This window comes from Macaca thibetana, chromosome 20 (genome assembly GCF_024542745.1).
Source record: "Macaca thibetana thibetana isolate TM-01 chromosome 20, ASM2454274v1, whole genome shotgun sequence".
Classification (NCBI taxonomy): Eukaryota; Metazoa; Chordata; class Mammalia; order Primates; family Cercopithecidae; genus Macaca; species Macaca thibetana.
Genome location: NC_065597.1, coordinates 64,202,160 through 64,222,432, shown reverse-complemented (window position 1 = coordinate 64,222,432; position 20,273 = coordinate 64,202,160). Strand labels below are relative to the sequence as shown.

Below are 20,273 nucleotides of genomic sequence, written 5' to 3'. Positions count from 1 at the left end.
TTGAGATGGGAATTTTGAGATGGGAGGTGGACCCCCAAAACCCCCCAAAACCCAATGACCTTAGAAGAAGAGGACAGGACACACAGAGATTCAGAGAGGGCAGAAGGGCATGTGAAGACAGAGGCAGAGGCTGGAACGATGAGGCCATAAGCCAAGGAACACCTGGAGCTACCAGAAGCTGGAGGAGGCAAAAAAACATTCTGCCCTGAAGCCTTAGGAGGAAGCGTGGCCCTGCTGACATTTTGGGTTTTTTTTTTTTTGGTTTGTTTGTTTGTTTGTTTGTTTTGAGACGGAGTCTTGCTCTGTTGCCCAGGGTTCAAGCAATTCTCCCTCCTCCTGGGTTCAAGCAATTCTCCTCGCCTCAGCCTCCTGAGTAGCTGGGACTGCAGGCGCATGCCACCACGCCCAGCTAAGTTATGTATTTTTAGGAGAGATGAGGTTTCACCATGTTGGCCAGGCTGGTCTCAAACTCCTGACCTCAAGTGATCCACCTGCCTTGGCCTCCCCAAGTGCTGGGATTATAGGCGAGAGCCACCACACCCGGCTCCTGCTGACATTTTGATTTTGCACTTCTGGCCCCTAGAATTGTGAGAGTCAATATCTGTTGTTTTAAACACTAGGTGTGTTGTAATTCGTGATGGCACCCCCAGGAAATTAACATGCCAGCCAACGCCAAGGCTCCTCCTAAGGACAGACCCCCTTTGAGCATGATTTTCAAATCTTGAGTCATTTGGGAATCTTTCAAAGTCTTAGATGGGCTTGGTGAACTTTTTTTTGCAAAGGGCCAGATAGTAGATCTTTTAGTCTTTTTGTTGCTGTTCTTTGTTTGTGTTTGTACAGATGGGGTCTTGCTATGTTGTGCAGGCTGGTCTTGAACTGCTGGCCTCAAGTGATCCTTCCACCTCCGCCTCCCAAAGTGCTGAGATTACAAGTGGAAGCCACCACACACCCGGCCAGATACTTTCATCCTGATGAGCCATGGAGTCTCTGTTGCCACTACTCAACTCTGCCCTTGCAACGAGAAGACAGCCACAGAGAATCCAAAAACCAATAGGCGTGGCTATGTTCCTGTGAAACTGCAAACAGGCGCCTGGCTCCAGGGCCGTTTTGCCAACCCCTGTCTTACTGATCTCTTTCCCATATACACAGGCTGCTTCTTACAGCAACCAAGTAGACTTCCCCAAATAACAACTCTTAACCTACATAATCCACCATTGGCACACACAGGCAGGAACGTCAGACAGCCTGACAACCAACGTTTGTCAAAAACGTGGTGAAAACTCAGCCTTTTACGGGAAGACGCTGGTTTACATAAGGCAAAATTTGGAAACATTCTGATGAGGAAATTATCTCATGAAAGAAATTTCCTCCTATTGCCTAAGCTTTCCAGAGCTCAAATAAGAGCAGTCAGTCCGTTCAGCAGGAGTCCTAACCTATGGCTTACAGGTGCAGGCACGGCTCCAGGCAGCACACACATATATTTTATCCTCGGCAGCCCCTGAGGTGGGCCTTATTGCCCCGCCCCCCCGTCTATAGATGAGGAACCGAAGCACAGAGAGGTAAAGTCATTTGCCCATGGCCACACAGCTAGTGAGAGGCAGGATTTGAACCCACTCTACCATGTTTAAGGAAGGAACAAAGGGAGGGAAACAAAGGCTGCCTCAGTTTGTAAAGCCAGATTGGCAGAGGCCAATACTCAGTGTAAGTTTCTATTCCTCTATAATTCCAGCACTTTGGGAGGTCAAGGCGGGAGGATTGCTTGGGTCTAGGAGTTTAAGACCAGCCTGGGCAGCATAGTAAAACCCCCGCTTCCACACACACACACACAAAAAAAATTTTAAACTAGCTGGGTATGGTGGCACACACCTGTGGTCCCAGATACTCAGGAGGCTGAGGTGGGAGGATTGCATGAGCCCAGGAGGTCAAAGCTGCAGAGAGCTACGATCGTACCACTGCACTCCCGCCTGGGCAACACAGCAAGACTCAGTCTCACACAAAACAAAACAAGGAAGTTTCTATTCTGTCCTTTCCCTGATTTCAAAGATAAAAATTTGTTTTAATACAAATATCCAAAGGCAATGGACTCTTTTTTTTTTTTTTTTTTTTTTTTTTTTTTTTTTTAGCATTTTCTGCCCATGGAATGAAAACAACAGCAGAGTCCTGTGGGCAAGAGGGGGAATCAGGTGCCCAGAAAGCTGTTTTGTCTCCTTCCTTCCTTATTTAACACATGACCTCGAGGAAGTTAACTACACTCTCCGGGACTCTGAGCCTCTTACTGAAGTTAGGAAGAGAAATATTGTTCCTTTTCAACCTCAAGTCACCAAAGGACAATGTGGAGGAATGTGTTGGTTGCATGAGGCTCCTGAAACTCACAAACATCGGTTCCTTCAAGGAAAAGAATGGAGCCCCTTGGGGTTTTCTGAGTGGCTCAAGTGGCCAGGAATAAGGAAGCTACTTTTACCTGCTTGGTGGGAAACAAAAAATTGATTGTGTTTCCTCAGATTTTTCTCCCAGAACAGAAACTATTATCTCTTTAAACATAATACCCTGGGTGCAGACATAAATATTTACATAATTCCCGCGCATGGGCAACGGGAAAAATACTTTGGGTCATAAAAGGATAAGAAGTTTTGAAGCGATTCCTATGAAGAATTTTAATGTACAGATTGTTTAAAGCTTCCCTCGGGCTCCAGCAAACATTATTATTTAGGTCATGAAATTCTAGAAGAAAAGGAACCCCTGAGGGTATTGCCCTACACACAGCTGGAAGCAGCTGTGAAGCTTGTCCCCACGCGCAGATAAGCAAGAAGAAAAGACAGAAGACCAATTTCTGGGGACTGATAGAGCAGTAGGGATGACTTGGCCTCCCAGGGGGTATTTTTGGTCAGAAGTGGGGAGCGTAGTGCTCCTGGCATCAAGCGAGTGGGGGCCAGGGATGCTATTCAATATCCTACAATGCACAGGACACCCCCTACAATCAAGAAATGTCTTGGGCCAGGCATGGTGACCCATGCCTGTAATCCCAGCACTTTGGCAGGCTGAGGCGGGCAGATCACCTGAGGTCAGGAGTTCGAGACCAGCCTGGCCAACATGGTGAGACCCTATCTCTACTAAAAATACAAAATATTAGCCGGGCGTGGCGGTGCACACTTGTAATCCCAGCTACTAGGGAGGCTGAGGCAGGACAATCGCTTGAACCCGGGGAGCAGAGGTTACAGTGAGCCGGGATCACGCCACTGCACTCCAGCCTGGGCAACAGAGTGAGAATCCGTCACAAAAAAAGAAAGAACTATGTTAGGCCAGGCACGGTGGCTCACACCTGTAATCCCAGCACTTTGGGAGGCCGAGGCGTGCAGATCACCTAAGGTCAGGAGTTTGAGGCCAGCCTGGCCAAGATGGTGAAACCCCGACTCTACTAAAAATAAGCTGGGCGTGGTTGTGTACCCCTATAATCCCAGCTACGCAGGAGGCTGAGGCAGGAGAATCGTTTGAACCTGAGCAGTGGGGGTTGCAGGGAGCCGAGACTGCCCCACTGTACTCCAGCCTGGGTGACAGAGTGAGACTCCATCTCAAAAAAAACCAACACAAATGTCTGGCCTGAATGCCAAGCATGGTGCGCTTGAGAACCCACCCCGCCGCCAGCACCCGGAGAGAAGGGCAGGAGGGCTTGGGGCCAAGTGGGAGGCAGACTCACCCCAGCAGGCACAGGCTCCCGCAGGACAGCCAGGTCAGGGCACCGGCATTATAGGACAGCTGACTCACGATCATCTTGTTGCAGGAGGGACAACACATTTGAACAGGGCGGTCCAGAAAGGAGATGGGGTGCTGCACATAGACCGTCTGCACGGTAACTGATGAAAGGGAGAGGGACAAACACAGGCTGCTCAGGAAACAAGGCCAATAGCATTCACAACAGGACAAAGAGAGGAACGCAGGGATGCCAGCAAATACTATAATTGTACATCCGTGTTCATAGCATGCGTTCGTCATTTGGCTACCTATGAGAGCCAAAAGGGGAAGGAACACAAGTGTCCATTGATGGACCAATGAATTAACACAGCGAGGTTTCTCCATCCACCAGAATATGATTCAGCCTCAAAAAACAGGAGGACCGGGCGCAGTGGCTCATGTCTATAATCCCAACACTTTGGGAGGCCGAGGTGGGAGGATTGCTTGAGCCTAGGAGTTCGAGATCAGCCTAGGCAACATGACAAGACCTCATCTCTACAAAAAACTATAAAAATTAGCCCGGCGTGGTGGTGCATGCCTGTAGTCCCAGCTACTCAGGAGGCTGAGGTGAGTCAAGGGGATCACTTGAGTCTGAGACATTGAGGCTGCAGTCAATCATGACTGCGCCACTGCACTCCAGTCTGGGCAACAAAGTGAGATTCAGTCTCAAAAATAAATAAATAAATCTTAACCAGCCTCACACTGTGCCTAGCAGCCCTTGATAAACAATCCACTCTTTTTACACAGACCCTTTGATAAACTCTGACACCCAATGATAAGGGTAGAGTTTACCAAGCCAGGAAATGCAGGTCAACTCTGTAAGACAATAAGCTCGTGAACTGTGTTGATACAAGAAATGAAAATATGAAATAATGCTCGGAAGAAAAAGCTATGTGAAACCATGTTTGAACATTCACAAGAATCAGAAGAGAATCCATGCCGGGTGCAGTGGCTCACACCTGTAATCCCAGCAAATCCCTTGGCTTTGGGAGGCCGAGGCGGGTGAATCACCAGAGGTCAGGAGACCAGCCTGGCCAACATGGTGAAACCCTGTTTCAAAAGACAAAAATTAGCCAGGCATGGTGGCACGCGCCTGTAGTCCCAGCTACTTGGGAGGCTGAGGCAGGAGAATCATTTGAACCCGGGAGACAGAGGTTGCAGTGAGCTGAGATCACGCCACTGCACTCCAGCTTGGGCAACAGAACAAACTCTATCTCAAAAAAAAAAAGAGAATCCAGGGTGATGACAATCATTAAGCACTTCAGTTGTTAAGCTCATATTTTTGTCAAAGCAACTTCCTTCTGTTCCTTTTTACGTTGTTAGAATGCCATTTATGTAACAAATGGATTAGGAGAATATTACTACCTAGAGTTAACTGAACTTAGTAATACTCACAGATAAGACCCTCCTTCCAGAAAAGTAGTATTGAATCATACTTGAGCACTTACGTGAAATTTTTTTTTTGAGGAGGGGCCAGAGTCTTGTTCTGTTGCCCAGGCTGGAGTGCAGGGGTATAATCATAGCTCACTGGAACATCAACCTCCTGGGCTCAAGCAATCCTCCCACCTCTGCCTCTCAAGTAGCTGGGACTACAGGTGCAAGCCATCATACTCGACTAATTTTATTTTCATAGAGACAATGTCTCACTATGTCACTCAGGCTGATCTGGAACTCCTGGCCTCAGGTGATCCTCCTGCCTCCGTAGCTAGGATTACAGGCACAAGCCACCACACCCAGTTCATACATTTTATTAAGTGTTTTTGGGGTTCAAAAATAAGTTATTTGGGCCAGGCTCTGTGGCTCATGCTGATAATTCTGACACTTTGGGAGGCCAAGGGAGGTGGGAAGATCGTTTAAGCTCAGGAGTTAAAGATCAGCCTGGTAACACAGTGAGATCCCATTTCTACAAAAATTTAAAAACTAGCCAGGTGTGGTGGTGTATGCCTGTAGTCTCAGCTATTCCAGAGACTGAGGTGGGAGGATCACTTGAGCCCAGGAGGCCCAGGTTATAGCGAGCCATGACTGCACCACTGCACTCCAGCCTGGGCAACATGGTAAGACCCTGTCTCAAAAAAAAAAAAAAAAAAAAAAAAAAAAGAAACTATGGATCACAGGATGGTCTAAGAATCCAGCTCAAGCGGTCAAAATAACTTGAACACAACAATAAGAATTCACTTTTATCGAATGAGTACTCTGTATTTGGCACACAGAACTTCCTTTCATGTTAACAACCCACTGATATTTGTAAACAGGTACTGGATGAAACCTGTTTTACAAATGGGGAAGCTGAGGCACAAGGAGGTTATGTGAACCCAGGTGGTCTGATTCACGGGTCCCCTCTCTGAGCTAAAGATTTCTTCCAGAACTGCCTGTGATACTGAAGCAGTGACATACCAGGGCACATTTGGGCGGAAGGAAGCACCCAAGGACAGGGACCATCTGGTTGCTCAAAAGCAGAAGAGCAACTTGCGTTGAGGGTGAGCTGGTATGAAAACACAATCACACACTGCTCAGGACAGTTTCTTCTCCCTGTTCCTACCTCAGCCCTGGCCTCAGGGCAGAAGTTCTGCATCAGACCTTAGGAGGAAGGGTGGGGGCCCTTAAGACACAAACTCCCATTCTCAGAAGAAAGTTGGTTGTGCCTCCGTGAGACGTGCCAAATGATTCGTATATGATGGTCATGGGAAGATCCTAAACCATACTTCATTATAGAAAAGCCATGAGCCTCACCAACATGGAATCTAAAAGACTGTGTGTGGCCAGGCGCGGTGGCTCCTGCCTGTAATCCCAGCACTTTGGGAGGCCGAGGCCGGGGGATCACAAGGTCAGGAAATTGAGACCATCCTGGCGAACACGGTGAAACCCCGTCTCTACTAAAAATACAAAAAAATTAGCCGGGCGTGATGGCGGGTGCCTGTAGTCCCAGCTTCTAGGGAGGCTGAGGCAGGAGAACGGCGTGAACCCGGGAGGTGGCAGAGCTTGCAGTGAGCGGAGATTGCGCCACTGCACTCCAGCCTGGGCGACAGAGCAAGACTCTGTCTCAAAAAAAAAAAAAAAAAAAAAAAAAAAAAAACACTGTGTGTGGAATTTCAAGGTAAGGGGGTAAAACTGGAACATACTGGCACTTCACTTAGACTCTTTGGCAGAGTCACTTCGGTCACTCTCCTGATTCCCACTCTCCTGACTCCCAGGGTGGAGGGCCAAGGAATGGTAAGGGAGGCCTAGGAGGCCACACGTACTTGGATTGTTATTGGGGATGGGCGCTGCCTGGGTAAAATACGAAGGAGGATTCATGCCCTTCCCATCAGGCCCTGTCACAAGCCCCGTAGTTGGCCCAGGCATGGGAGCTGGAGGCGTGGGGTAATAACTGTTAACAGCCACTGTCTCTTCATAGGATGGAGGTGCAGATGGTGCTGAGGAAGGCCCAGTGGCCGCCTGGTAAGGTCCTGGAACCGACATTTTACCTAAAACAGAAACAGAACATAACAGATGAGAAATTCAATTGATCTCTCCCTCTCTCTTTTTCACCCAAGTCTTCAATTTTCTTTCTGGCAAACAAAAATTCTGAGAAAATGACTTCAATCCAGCTTTGTCCAAAACCCAGGAAGAGGGTTAATGTCCCTTCAAGACCCCAGAATTATTATCTTAATGGATTCCCTAAATAAAAATCAAAAAGTAAATAATTTCTACCAAAAATCACCAAAACCTGGAAAATCCCAAGTGGAAACATCAACCAAATACGAGTTACTTCTTCTCCATATCTTAAACCATTACCGGACAATGACCTATCTTCCATAGCTGATGTTTCTTCTTCTTTTTTTTTTTTTTTTTTTTGGTTTTTAAACCACTGTGGTTTTCTCTAACTGTTTCAGGTAACGGAAAGGATAAAGGCATTCAAAAACCAACCACAAACTATCGCATCGCAAATAGCAAAGGGGCCAGATGCCACAAAATGAACACTGTATGATACTATTTAAATAAAGGTCAGAAATAGGCAAAATGAATTCATGGGGCGGTTACTCTTGTACTCTTGGGAGAGGAAGAAGAATCTGAAAAGGGGCACGAGGGGGCCTTTGCAGGGGGCGGGTCCTGTTCTCGTTCTTCACCTGGGGGCTAGTTACAGAGATATGTTCAGTCTGTAAAAAGCTGAGTTGTACAATTAAAATGTATATACTTTTTAGTATGTGTGTTATAGTTTTTTGTTTTTTTTTTTTTTGAGACAAGATCTCACTCAGGCTAGAGTGCAGTGGTGCGATCTCAGCTCACTGCAGCCTCCACCACCCAGGCTCAGGTGATCTTCCTGCCTCAGCCTCCCAGGGACTACAGGCATGCGTCCCTGCGCTCAGCTAATGTCTTTATTTTTTGTAGAGACGGGAGGCTCACTTTATTGTCTAGGCTGGTCTTGAACTCCTGGGCACAAGTGATCCTCCTGCCTTGGCCTCCCAATGTGTTGGGATTAAAGGTGTGAGCCACTCTGCCCAGCCTGTGTGTTATAGCTTTTTAAGAAGGAAATACACATAGACTGCAGTTCCCATTTTGAAAAATGAGCACCAGAGCAGCCAGGCACACATTTTCTTTTGTGAGGGCAAAAAAAGGATTTCCCTCCAGCCCTGGCAGAGCTGCTGCTCGCCTAGAATTACACCCTGCACCCAGAGTGTGCTCCTGTCTGACGTTCCGTGCTCCAGCAGCCATGGGGCAGCTGGAGGCAGACACAGTGCTGTTCTTTGTGTGACTGTTTTTCTAACTGGGCAGGGTTCAGGCTGCCTTAGAAGAGCCATTCAAATCTGTCTCGGGAGAAATGGGAAACGAGGCTCCAGGGCAGCGAGCCACACAGCACAGGGCTCGGACAGGCCTGCCACCTCTCCCCTCTCCCTACACTGTCTGCCTCATTTTCTAGAACTCGTGGGAAGCCAAGGCAGCAATTAATCCCACTGCAGGGAGAAGGGTGGAGTCCTTCTCGGAAGCCCTGCCTCTAAACCAAGCCCCAAGGAGGAGACTTCTCTGGAGGAACCGAAGACAGGGTATTCACCTCAAAGTGGAAACAGAGACCAGGTGTGGTGGCTCACACCTGTAATCCCAGCACTTTGTGGGATCGAGGTGGCAGGATAGCCTGAGCCCAGGCAGGATCTCAAGACTAGCCTGGGCAACATGGTGAGACCCCCATCTCTAAAACAAAACAAAAGGGCTGGGTGCAGTGGCTCATGCCTGTAATCCCAGTACTTTGGGAGGTTGAGGCAGGAGGATCACTTGAGCCCAGGAATTCACGACCAGTCTGGGCAACATAGTGAGACCCTGTCTCTACAACGAATAAAAAAATTAGCCAGGTGTAGTGGCACACACGTGTAATCCCAGCTACTTAGGAGGCTCAGGCAGGAGGACTGCTTAATCCTGGGAGGTTGAGGCCTCAGTGAGCCATGATCACGCCACTGCACTCCAGCCTGGGCAACAGAGCGAGACCCTGTCTCAAAAACAAACAAAACAAAGTGGAATAGAGGCGCGGAGAGTGAACATGATAAAAAGAAAGTCAGTAAGTAAAGATGGGTTGGGGCTGCGTTCGAGAAAACTTTGAAGGTCTCTTGGAGAACACGTGTTCAAGACTTCATTCTATCATCAGAGCGTGCTGTTCAACAGAACCTTCTGTGATGACTGAAATGCTCTGTATCTGCTGCCCGATATAGCAGCCACCAGTCACGTAGGGCTGTTGGGTACCTAAAATGTGGTTTGTGGCCAGGCACAGGGGCTTATGACTGTAATCCCAGCACTTTGGGAGGTGGAGGCAGCTGGATTACTTGAGCCCAGGAGTTCAAGACCAGCCTAGACAACATAATGAGACCCTGTCTCTCCAAAATTTTAAAAATTAAAAAAATTAGACAGGCATGGTGGTGCACGCTTGTGATCTCAGCTACCCAGGAGGCTGAGGTAGGAGGATCACTTGAGCCTAGGAGGTGGAGGCTACAGTGAGCCATGATCATGCCACTGCACTTTAGCCTGGGGATAGAGCGACATTCTATCTCTAAAAGAAAAGAAGAATTGAGCTAGTGTGAGTGAGGAACTGAATTTTTTTTTTTTTTTTAGCTTTCTTTCATCTTTTTACTTCCCAATGAATTTTTGCTTGTATTTAAGTTTAAGCAATTTAAACTTAAAAACTAACAATTCAATTATTGGGAAGCTTTCATAGAAGTCTGGGACGACTTGGGCATGTGAATCTACTTTTTTTTTTTTTTTTTTGAGACGGAGTCTTGCTCTGTCACCCAGGCTGGAGTGCAGTGGCCGGATCTCAGCTCACTGCAAGCTCTGCCTCCCGGGTTCACGCCATTCTCCTGCCTCAGCCTCCCGGGTAGCTGGGACTACAGGCGCCTGCCACCTCGCCCGGCTAAGTTTTTGTATTTTTAGTAGAGACGGGGTTTCACTGTGTTACCCAGGATGGTCTCGATCTCCTGACCTCGTGATCCGCCCGTCTCGGCCTCCCAAAGTGCTGGGATTACAGGCTTGAGCCACCACGCCCGGCCTGAATCTACTTTTTCAATAGTAAATTTGATAACCACTGAATATAGATCAAAATGTTTTTTGATAAAAATTTAGCATTCAATTTGGGATAGAATGTCAATGTAAAAATACACCCTGGGTTTCAAAACTTAGTAGGAAAAAAACGAATGTAAAATATCTCATTAATAATTTCTTATGTTGATATATTAAAATGACCACAGCTTAGATATATGAAGTTAAGTGTATTGTTAATTTCACCTGTTTCTTTGTACCTTTCAAAATGTGGCTACTAGGCCGGGCATGGTGGCTTACACCTGTCATCCCAGCACTTTGGGAGGCTGAGGCAGGAGGATGGCTTGAGCCCAGGAGTTCTATATCAACCTGGGCAACATGGGGAGACACTGTCTCTACAAAAAAAAATTAAAAATTAGCCAGACATGGTGGTGCACCCCTGTGGTCCCAGCTACTTGGGAGGCTGAGATGAGAGAAACACGTAAGCCCAGGAGTTCAAGTGACCCATGACTGCGCCTGGGCAAGACTCTGTCTCAATCAGTCAATCAATCAATAAAAAAAGAGGCCAGACACGGTGGCTCACGCCTGTAATCCCAGCACTTCAGAAGGCCGAGGCGGGTGGATCACCTGAGGTCAGGAGTTTGAGACCAGCCTAGACAACATGGTGAAATCCCGTCTCTACTAAAAATACAAAAATTAGCCAGGCGTGGTATTGGGCGCCTGTAATCCCAGTTACTCAGGAGGCTGAGGCATGAGAATCGCTTGAACCTGGGAGACGGAGGTTGCAGTGAGCTGAGATCACGCCATTCCACTCCAGCCTGGGCAACAGAGTTAGACTCTGTCTCAAAAATAAATAAATAAATAAAATGTGGTGGCCAGGCGTGGTGGCTCATGCCTGTAATCCTGGCACTTTGGGAGGCTGAGACGAGTGGATCATTTGAGGTCGGGAGTTCGAGACCAGCCTGGCCAACATGGTGAAACCCCATCACTACTAAAAACAAAAAATTAGCCAGGTATGGTGGCGTACGCCTATAATCCCAGCAGTTAACCCGGGAGCCAGAGTTTGCAGTGAGCCGAGATCGTGCTACTGCACTCCAGCCCGGGCCACAGAGCGAGACTCCATCTCAAAAAAAAAAAAAAAGAAAAATGTAGCTACTAAAAAATATTAAATGACGTAATGAAGCTTGCTTTCTGCTCCTAATACACAGCAAAGCTATGAGCCATGGGAGTCACAGAAGGTTATAGAGAAGGGGAAAGGCCCAACCCCAGAAAAGACAGATGAGACAGAAGGTCTCTCAGAGGAGCAAGAAGCAAAGGAGAGAAAGCCACAGAAGCAGGAGGGCAGGGTGGGGGAGTAATGAGATCACAGGAGGCGTTTGTGAAAACAGGCTCGGGTTTAACACTGAGACTGACGGTGTAAAGTGGTTTGAGGCATGTTGCTAGTTTCCTCTGACATACAGGAATAGAAATGCAAAAGTCCCAGCTTGCCCCTAAAGTCAGCTGACCTCCCCTCCAGAGGCCCCCCGGGAACCCCTGATGTCTGCTTCTGGCCTTGTTGAAACTTCCAGCAAAGGGAACGACAGGGCACCCTGGGGCTCTGGAGTGACCTACATCCGGGTTGAACGTCGAGGACTCGCCATCACAGCCCCAGACCCACCTCCACAATTTATGATGAAAACTGACTCGTATAAAAACTTACAAGATGAGAAAAAGCCAGTGTGTACAGAAATCTTCAAGGAGCATGGTCGATCGTGATTGCCAACGGAATGCTTTGAGGGAAAACAAGGCCTGGGGCATCCTAAACCTCCAAGAGGCAATGGCTGAACTCGGCAGCAGCGCAATTCCTGCAAAAACCACGGCCTCTCCTCCCAAAGTCAGGAAATGGCATTTTTAAAGAGTCAACAAACAGGTGTGGGGGATGGGAGGATGGGAGCTTTCTTCTGATGACCCTTAAAGGATGGGTGGACCCCAGTTTCTCATTCTGGAAATTAAGGCTTTGGCCACTGTCTCTCCCCCTTTATTGAGACCATCTTTCATGTGGTCACATCTTATCTTCTGGGACTTTGAGACACTGCCTCTTTTGAGCATTGCTTTGAGATCAAACAGCCACACAAACACACTTATAATTCTGAAAAGAACAAGAGCAACAGGCCAGAATAGTAAAGAAGACTCATAACCGCTGGTTTGGAAGTTTTCTAAATAAATTCCACAGTCTTCCCTCTCTGAGGCCCCAAGGCCAGAAAATGCCACCAGGGTTAGTCCCATTTCGTTTTTCTTGTTTTGTGCCTTCGTTTCAATTTGGCTTATCTCCTGGGATAAGAGGCCCTCCCACCAACCATCCCTCTCCTCATCACCCCCCATCCCCTCCTTCTCACCCCCCCAACTATGAAACTCTTAGGAACAGCAATTAGTCCCCCTCACCCTAAACTCACACACATACTCTCCACAATGTCTTTAAGAGAGAAGGAAAGAGAGAGAAACAGGGTCTCCCTCTGTTACCCAGGCTGGAGTACAGTGGCACAATCATAGCTCACCACAGCCTGTAACTCGTAGACTCAAACAATCCTCCCGTCTCAGCCTCTGGAGTAGCTGGGACTACAGGTGTGTGTCACCATGCCTGGCTATAACCTTTTAATTTTTCTTAGAGACAGGGTCATGCTGTGCTGCCCAGGATGGTCACAAACTCCTGGGCTCAAGCGATCCTCATGCCTCAGCCTCTCAAAGTGCTGGGATTACAGGCGTGAGCCACCGTGCCCAGCCTCTCCACACTGTGAACCTGGGAGATGGAGGCTGCAGTGAGCCGAGATCGTGCCACTGCACTCCAGTCTGGGCGACTGAGCGACATTCCGTCTCAAAAAAAAAAAAAAGAAAAAGAAAAAGAAAAGAAATTCTGAACACTTTTTGAACAAAAGGCCCCGCGTTTCCATGCTGCACTGGAGCCCAGAAATTAACTAGCCAAATGTGACCGGTGGTGACAGAAAAGGAAAAGGAGGCATTCCTGATCCATGGAGAATTTGGAACTGACATGCCCAGCTGTGGAATCACTTTCACATCTATAAATATGCCACTTGGGATATCTTGGGGTCCCTTTCAGCCAAAAGTTTTCCTCACTCCAACTCTCAACAATTTGTTCAACGAAAGGGATTCTTGCCCAGGCATGGTGGATCACATCTGTAATCCCAGCGCTTTGGGAGGCCGAGATGGGCGGATCACTTAAGCCCAAGAGTTTGAGACCAGCCTGGGAAGCAAATTCAGACCGTGTCTCTACAAATGATACAAAAATCAGCCGGACGTGGTGGCAGGCGCCTGTGGCCCCGGCTACTCCGGAGGCTAAGGATCACTTGAGCCCAGGAGTTTGAGACTGCAATAAGCTATGATCACGCCACTGCTCTCCAGCCTGGGTGACAGAGTGAGACCCTGTCTCAAAACAAAAAGAAAAAAAAAAAGTAGAGTCACAAAATCACATATAAAAACAATCTTTCAAACAAATTTTTTAAATTAAAAAATATATATTAGCCAGACATGACTGCACGAACTTGTAGTCCCAGCTATTCAGGAAGCTGAGGTGGCAGGATTGCTCGAGCCTGGGAGTTCGAGGTTACGGTGAGGTGTGATCACACCACTGCACTCCAGCCTGGGTAACAGAGTGAGACCATATCTCTAAACAAAAAATTATAATAATAATTTTTTTTTTTTTAGCTTGCCAACACACCTGACTAATTTTTGTATTTTTTAGTAGAGACAGGGTTTCACCATGTTGGCCAGGTTAGTCTCAAACTCCCGACCTCAGGTGATCAGCCCGCCTTGGCCTCCCAGAGTGCTGGGATTATAGGTGTGAGCCACCGAGCCTGGCCAGAAATTTTTAAAAAACAGAAAAATCGGGAAAGGAAAATACACCCTCAGTGGAAGCAACACATCTGACACATTTGAACTCTGGAGGATCACCTTTCTTTCTGCCTCCCTAATACATGAAAGTGCGTTTACTGAGCACTTTCACGCCACATACTTGCGCCACATACTTGTGATGCGATGCAAAAAATATCTGCCAATGATGGGTTCCAATTCATTTTGTCACTGGGCACTTGGCAATTCAAAGTGACCTGCTTCTTAGTAAACAGGCAACAGAATTTTAATGATGGGCCCAGGGTGTAAAGCCACAAAGCTCAGCCTTCTCATATTGGGGAGAAAAACAATGAAAGGGGAGAGAGTTCAGAAATTCCCTGGAGGCAGAGTGGCCAAAGTTGCATATTTACTGCTTCAAGCCCTTAGCAACAGAGAAGAGGTTGGGGGGTGTTGAGGGGGAGGGGCTGCTTGTCAACCCAGAGAGCATCTGCATCTCAGTTTTGTTTGTGTTTTTGTTTGAGACAGAGTCTCACTCTGTTACCCAGGCTGGAGCGCAGTGGCATGATCTCAGCTCACTGCAACCTCTGCCTCCCAGGTTCAAACAATTCTCCTGCCTCAGCCTCCCGAGAAGCTGGGGTTACAGGCACGCGCCACTAAACCCAGCTAATTTTTTGTATTTTTACTAGAGACAAGGGTTTCACCATGTTGGCCAGGCCGCTCTCGAACTCCTGCCCTCAAGTGATCCACCCGCCTCAGCCTCCCAAAATGCTAGGCTTACAGGCGTGAACCACCGCGCCCGGCCTGTTTTGTTAATATCACTCTGTTAAAAGGGGAGGCAAAAAACCCAGGAACCCCCAGGGAGAAGCCACAGTGTCAGACCCAGCGATCATCCATACCCCGATGCATTGATCTGAAATCCTCGGGACGTAGAAATAAACTCCACGAGGGACCTCACTTTCAGCAACAGATCTGCTAATAAACAATTCAGCCTAAACAGAATTCTCTGGAATAGGCCAGTGGAAGCTGCTACTTCAGGCGCTCACAAGGTCCTGGGCGTCATCTTACTCCTTGTCTGTCCAAAGCAGGGGTTCATTCAATGTTTGCAGGTCAAAAGGGACAGTGTTCTGCCTCAAATCTTGAATCTTTTTTTTTTTTTTTTTTAATGAGGAGATCACAGGGAAGTGCAATGGATAAGCCTCACCCTGGGAAAACCACGTTCACGATTATGGTATCGCTCCTGCTAGCTAAGTATGACCTTGAATCCTAAACGCAAAGGAAAAGATCAGACTTCGGGAAGCCCGGGGTGGCCGGCCTAGCAGTTTTATCACTGATCATTTGGGCTCCAAGATAGCCCTGGAATGAACCTCGAAAGCACAAAGGCTACATCAAATGATTCCATCGACATGAAATGCCCAGAATAGGTGAATCCAGAGATACAGAGCACATCAGTGGTGACCAGGGATGGGTGTACAGCAGTGGGAGGAAATGGGTATGGGGTTCTTTTGGGGATGATGAAAATGTTCTGGAACCAGATGCAAGTTGATGGTTGCACAATGCTATGAACTTACTAAATGCCACTGAATTATCCTTTTTTTTTTTTTTTTTTTGGAGACAGAGTCTCCCTCTGTCGCTCAGGTACAGTGGCACGATCTTGGCTCACTGCAACCTCTGCCTCCCAGGCTCAAACAATTCTCCTGCCTCAGCCTCCCTAATAGTTGGGATTACAGGCGCCCACCACCACACCCAGCTAATTTTTGTATTTTTAGTAGAGATGGGGTTTCACCATGTTGACCAGGCTGGTCTAGAACTCCTGACCTCAAGTAATCCACCTGCCTCAGTCTCCCAAAGTGCTGGGACTACAGGCATGGGCTGCCATGCCTGGTCTTGAATTACTCACTTTTAAGTGGTTATCTTTGTGTGAGTTTCTCTTCAATAAAAAGCCGAGGCAGGCATGGGGCACGGAGAGATATTGCTGGAAATCTCTAATCTCACTATCCCAAGCCAAGGCCTTAAAACTCGAGCCTCTAAGTTGGCCGCTGGTCTTCGCTCAGTCCATCCCAGGCCCCTGTTTGTCTAAAATCAAGCCACGTGGGTCTTTCTGACAACCCTCATTGTGCTCTACACTAGTGTGACTCCCTGCTCCTGGTCTGCGGGGACTAAGAGGATTCCCAGGATGCACTGGTGCCCCTACCAACCACACAGTCTCTCGTGGCATCTCCCGCAAACCTGCCTTGCTTGGATGTTCCCAAACATGTCACAGGCATGCTCTTTTTTCTGTCTGCCTCCTTCCTGATGGGTCTGGCAAATTCTTCTCCACTTATCGTATCCCAGCTTGCGTGTCACCTCTTCCAAGAAGCCCCTCTCTGGCTTGCCCCCGGGCGAATTCATTCCTCCTGGAGCCTCTCTATATGGTGCAGAGGTCAAGGGCACAGACTCTGGAACCAGACCCCCTGGGTTCATCCAGGGGCCCCCATGCCCCAGGGCATGACTTTAGTGCCTCAGTTTTCCCATCTGTAAAATGGGCACACTGATAGTTTCTTCCTCAGAAGGTTCTGGAAAGGATGAAATGAATCCATTTGCAAAAAGGCCCCAGAGCAACGTGGAACACACAAGCACTCAGTACATGTCAGCTGTTACTAACTCATGTTTGTTTGCTGTACTTCTCATAAGGCATTTTCTTTACTTGTCTGTCTTTTTATCTGGTCCATAGACCGGATAGACTCATTCCTGCATAAGAGCAGGAATTGACACTAAAATCTGCATCCCAGCACCTAGAAAGGGGCCCAAAATGTTATGGGTGCTTCATACGGCGACCCACTGTCCTAGTCTCCCTTGGACAGAGGGGTTTTTCCCAGGATGCAGGACTTTTGGTGCTAAATCTAGGAAAGTCTCAGGCAAACTGGGACGAGCTGGTCACTCTGGTACTTCAACAGTTTGTAGAAAGCAATACCTAGGTATGAAAAAAGGACACCAAGATCCATCTGGAAAGGCATGAAGATTTGGGAGCAGGCCAGACGTGGTGGCTCATGTCTGAAATCCCAACACTTTGGGAGGCTAAGGCAGAAGGTTCGCTTGAGCTCAGAAGTTTGAGACTGGCCTGGGCAACATAGTGAGACCCCATTTCTACTAAAAATCAAAAAAATTAGCTGGGCGTGGCGGCACACGTCTATAGTCCCAGTTACTCGGAAGGCTGAGATAGAAGGATCCCTCGATCGCTTGAGCCCGGGACGTTGAGGCTGCAGTAAGCTATGTTGTCACCGCACATCAGCCTGGGGAACAGAGGAAGACCCCACCTCAGAAAAAAAAAAAAAAAAGATTTAGGAGTAGACATGAAAAAGCAGAAATGAATGGGAGGGGCTTACTCCAATAGCCCTAACATAGAATCTGAGAAAACAACGTTTGTAAGGGAAGATGTTCATGTAACGACAAGCCTCCACACAGATGGTCTCACATTTCAGCTCAAGGTGACATGAGGATTTATCGTGCAGATGCCAGCACATCACCAAATATGCTCAAGAACTGGAATCCTTCATTTCCTCCAGGATTCCTGGGGGCAGTGTATTGTTTCCTCTTTTTTTTTTTTTTTTTTTGAGACAGAGTCTGGCTCTGTCACCCGGGCTGGAGTGCAGTGGCCGGATCTCAGCTCACTGCAAGCTCCGCCAGCAGGTTCACGCCATTCTCCTGCCTCAGCCTCCCGAGTAGCTGGGACTACAGGCGCCCGCCACCTCGCCCGGCTAGTTTTTTGTATTTTTGTTTTTTTTTTAGTAGAGACGGGGTTTCACCATGTTAGCCAGGATGGTCTCGATCTCCTGACCTCGTGATCCGCCCGTCTCGGCCTCCCAAAGTGCTGGGATTACAGGCTTGAGCTACCGCGCCCGGCCTGTGTATTGTTTCTTAACAGGGGACCCTAGGATGTCCATGAAGGAGGGGATTAGGTCGGGATAAAACTGGGTGGACAGGCTGGGCGCAGTGGCTCACGCCTGTAATCCCAGCACTTTGGGAGGTCAAGGCGGGCGGATTACCCGAGGTCAGGAGTTCGAGACCAGCCTGGCCAACACGGCAAAACCCCGTCTCTACTAAAAGTACAAAAATTAGCCAGGTGTGGTGGCACACACCTGTAATCCCAGTTACTTGGAATGCTGAGGCAGAAGAACTGCTTAAGCCTGGGAGACAGAGGTTGCAGTAAGCTGAGATTGTGCCATTGCACTCCAGCCTGGGCAACAGAGCAAGACTCTGTCTCAAAACAACAACAACAACAACAAAACATGGGTGGACAGAGGTTGAAAGGGAAGTGTGGGGGCGTGTGCATATGGACAAGATGAAGTCAGAAAGAAAAACTGCCGCAGTCTCCAAACCTCAAGACTGGTTCATTTTTTTCTCCTTGGTGCAAGTTTACAGCACTGCTAGAATCATCACTCAGTGGAAGGGACCGCTTGCTTGGGCCAGCATCCATTCCAGTTCTTGTTCTGGCTAGGCAAGGATGTCAAGAGGGTAGTTCCAAGCTGGGAACGGTGGCTCACGCCTGTAATCCCAGCACTTTGGGAGGCCGAGGCGGGCGGATCACTTGAGGTCAGGAGTTCAAGACCAGCCTGGCCAACATGGTGAAACCTGGCTCTAATAAATATACAAAAATTAGCTGGGCGTGGTGGTGCACCCCTGTAATCCCAGCTATGTGGTTGGCTGAGGCAGGAGAAGTACTTCAACCCAGGAGGCGGAGGTTGCAGTGAGTTGAGATCGTGCCACTGTGTTGCAGCCTGGGCGACAGAACGATGTGCCCCCCCAGAAAAGAGGGTAGTTCCAGCAGGGCACAGTGGCTCACACCTGTAATCCCAGCACTGTGGGAGCCCGAGGCGGGAGGATGGCATGAGCCCAGGAGTTCGAGACCAACCTAGTAACACAATGACATCCCATCTCTACAAAAAAGATAAAAATTAGCCAGGAGTGGTGGTATGCACCTGCAGTCCCAGCTACTTAAGAAGCTCAGTGGGGAGGATCACCTGAGCCTGGGAGACAGAGGTTGCAGTGAGCCATGTTTGCACCACTGCACTCCAGCCTGGGCAACAGAGCAAGACCCTATCTCAAAAAAAAAAAAAAAGAGAGAGAGAGAGAGAGGGTAGTTCTTTCCACTGTATTATCCATTCAGAACCTTGAGTCATGAGCAGGCTCCCCAATGTCCCCACCCCATCAAACTCAGAAATACCTGTCACTCCACACTCATCACCTGGTCCTTGGGGTAGCCCTAAAGCCACTTGTTCAATGGGGACAAGGTGTCTTCCATTCCTCAGAAATGACACTGGCTTTCTTCATGGGTATTAAGCAGATTCTGAGCCTCTAACTTGCTGGCACCCCAAGATGTCACAACGTCAACAGCTCCAGCCAACAGGTGTGGAAAAGAAAGGCGACACAGAGTTGCCACCACGTAAGTGGCTCCACCTTCAGTGCTTGCTTGTGACACTGAAGGTACAGTCTTGTCTTTTTTTCTTTTTTTTTTTTTTGAGATGGAGTCTCATTCTTTTGCCCAGGCTGGAATGCAGTGCCACGACCTCAGCTCCCTGCAGCCTCCGCCTCCTGGGTTCAAGCGATGCTCCCGCCTCAGCTTCCTGAGTAGCTGGGACTACAGGCATGTGCCACCAAGCCCAGCTAATTTTTGTATTTTTAGTAGAGACGGGGTTTCACCATATTGGCCAAGCTGGTCTGGAACTCCTGACCTCAAGTGATCCACCCGCTTCAGCCTCCCAAAGTGCTGGGATTACAGGCATGAGCCACCGTGTCCAGCCTGACACCCATATCAAAGGAGTCTCAGGGCCTTTTTCCTCCCTGACCCCAACCCTTTCTGGTGAAATGGCCAACAGGCAGGCAGGGCCCAAAAGGGAAGGAGGGGTAGGATGGGTAGTGCCCAAGGCTGAGAACTGCCCTTGAGCAACCGAACAGGACGTGGAGGCTTCCTAGCAAAATCCCATCAGGAATTGGCCTGGTGGGGAAACTGAGGCCACTAAGCTCAGAGATGATACAGGCTGGACACCTCTGCCTGGTGCCCACGATTAATGTCTGTTTCTGAGAAGGAGTCTCACTCTGTTGCACAGACTGGAGTGCGGTGGCACCAACATAGCTCACCATAGGCTCAAACTCCTAGGCCCAAGTCATCCTCCCACCTCAGCCTCCCAAGTATCTGGAATTACAGGCACATGCCACCATGCCTGGCT

General features: G+C 48.4%; 1 protein-coding gene across 5 annotated transcripts in view; it reads right to left on the bottom strand.

The window, feature by feature from the left end:
- LITAF (lipopolysaccharide induced TNF factor) overlaps nucleotides 1–20,273 on the bottom strand; it is a 38,751-nt gene that overhangs the window by 1,884 nt on the left and 16,594 nt on the right. For all 5 annotated transcript variants that reach the window (XM_050774611.1, XM_050774607.1, XM_050774609.1 and 2 more), the window contains exons 2-3: nucleotides 6,969–7,193; nucleotides 3,695–3,851 (exon numbers count right to left, since the gene is read on the bottom strand). In XM_050774611.1, the coding sequence (XP_050630568.1) occupies nucleotides 3,695–3,851; nucleotides 6,969–7,188 (377 nt within the window). In that variant the 5' untranslated portion in view covers nucleotides 7,189–7,193. The remainder of the gene's footprint in view (nucleotides 1–3,694; nucleotides 3,852–6,968; nucleotides 7,194–20,273) is intronic.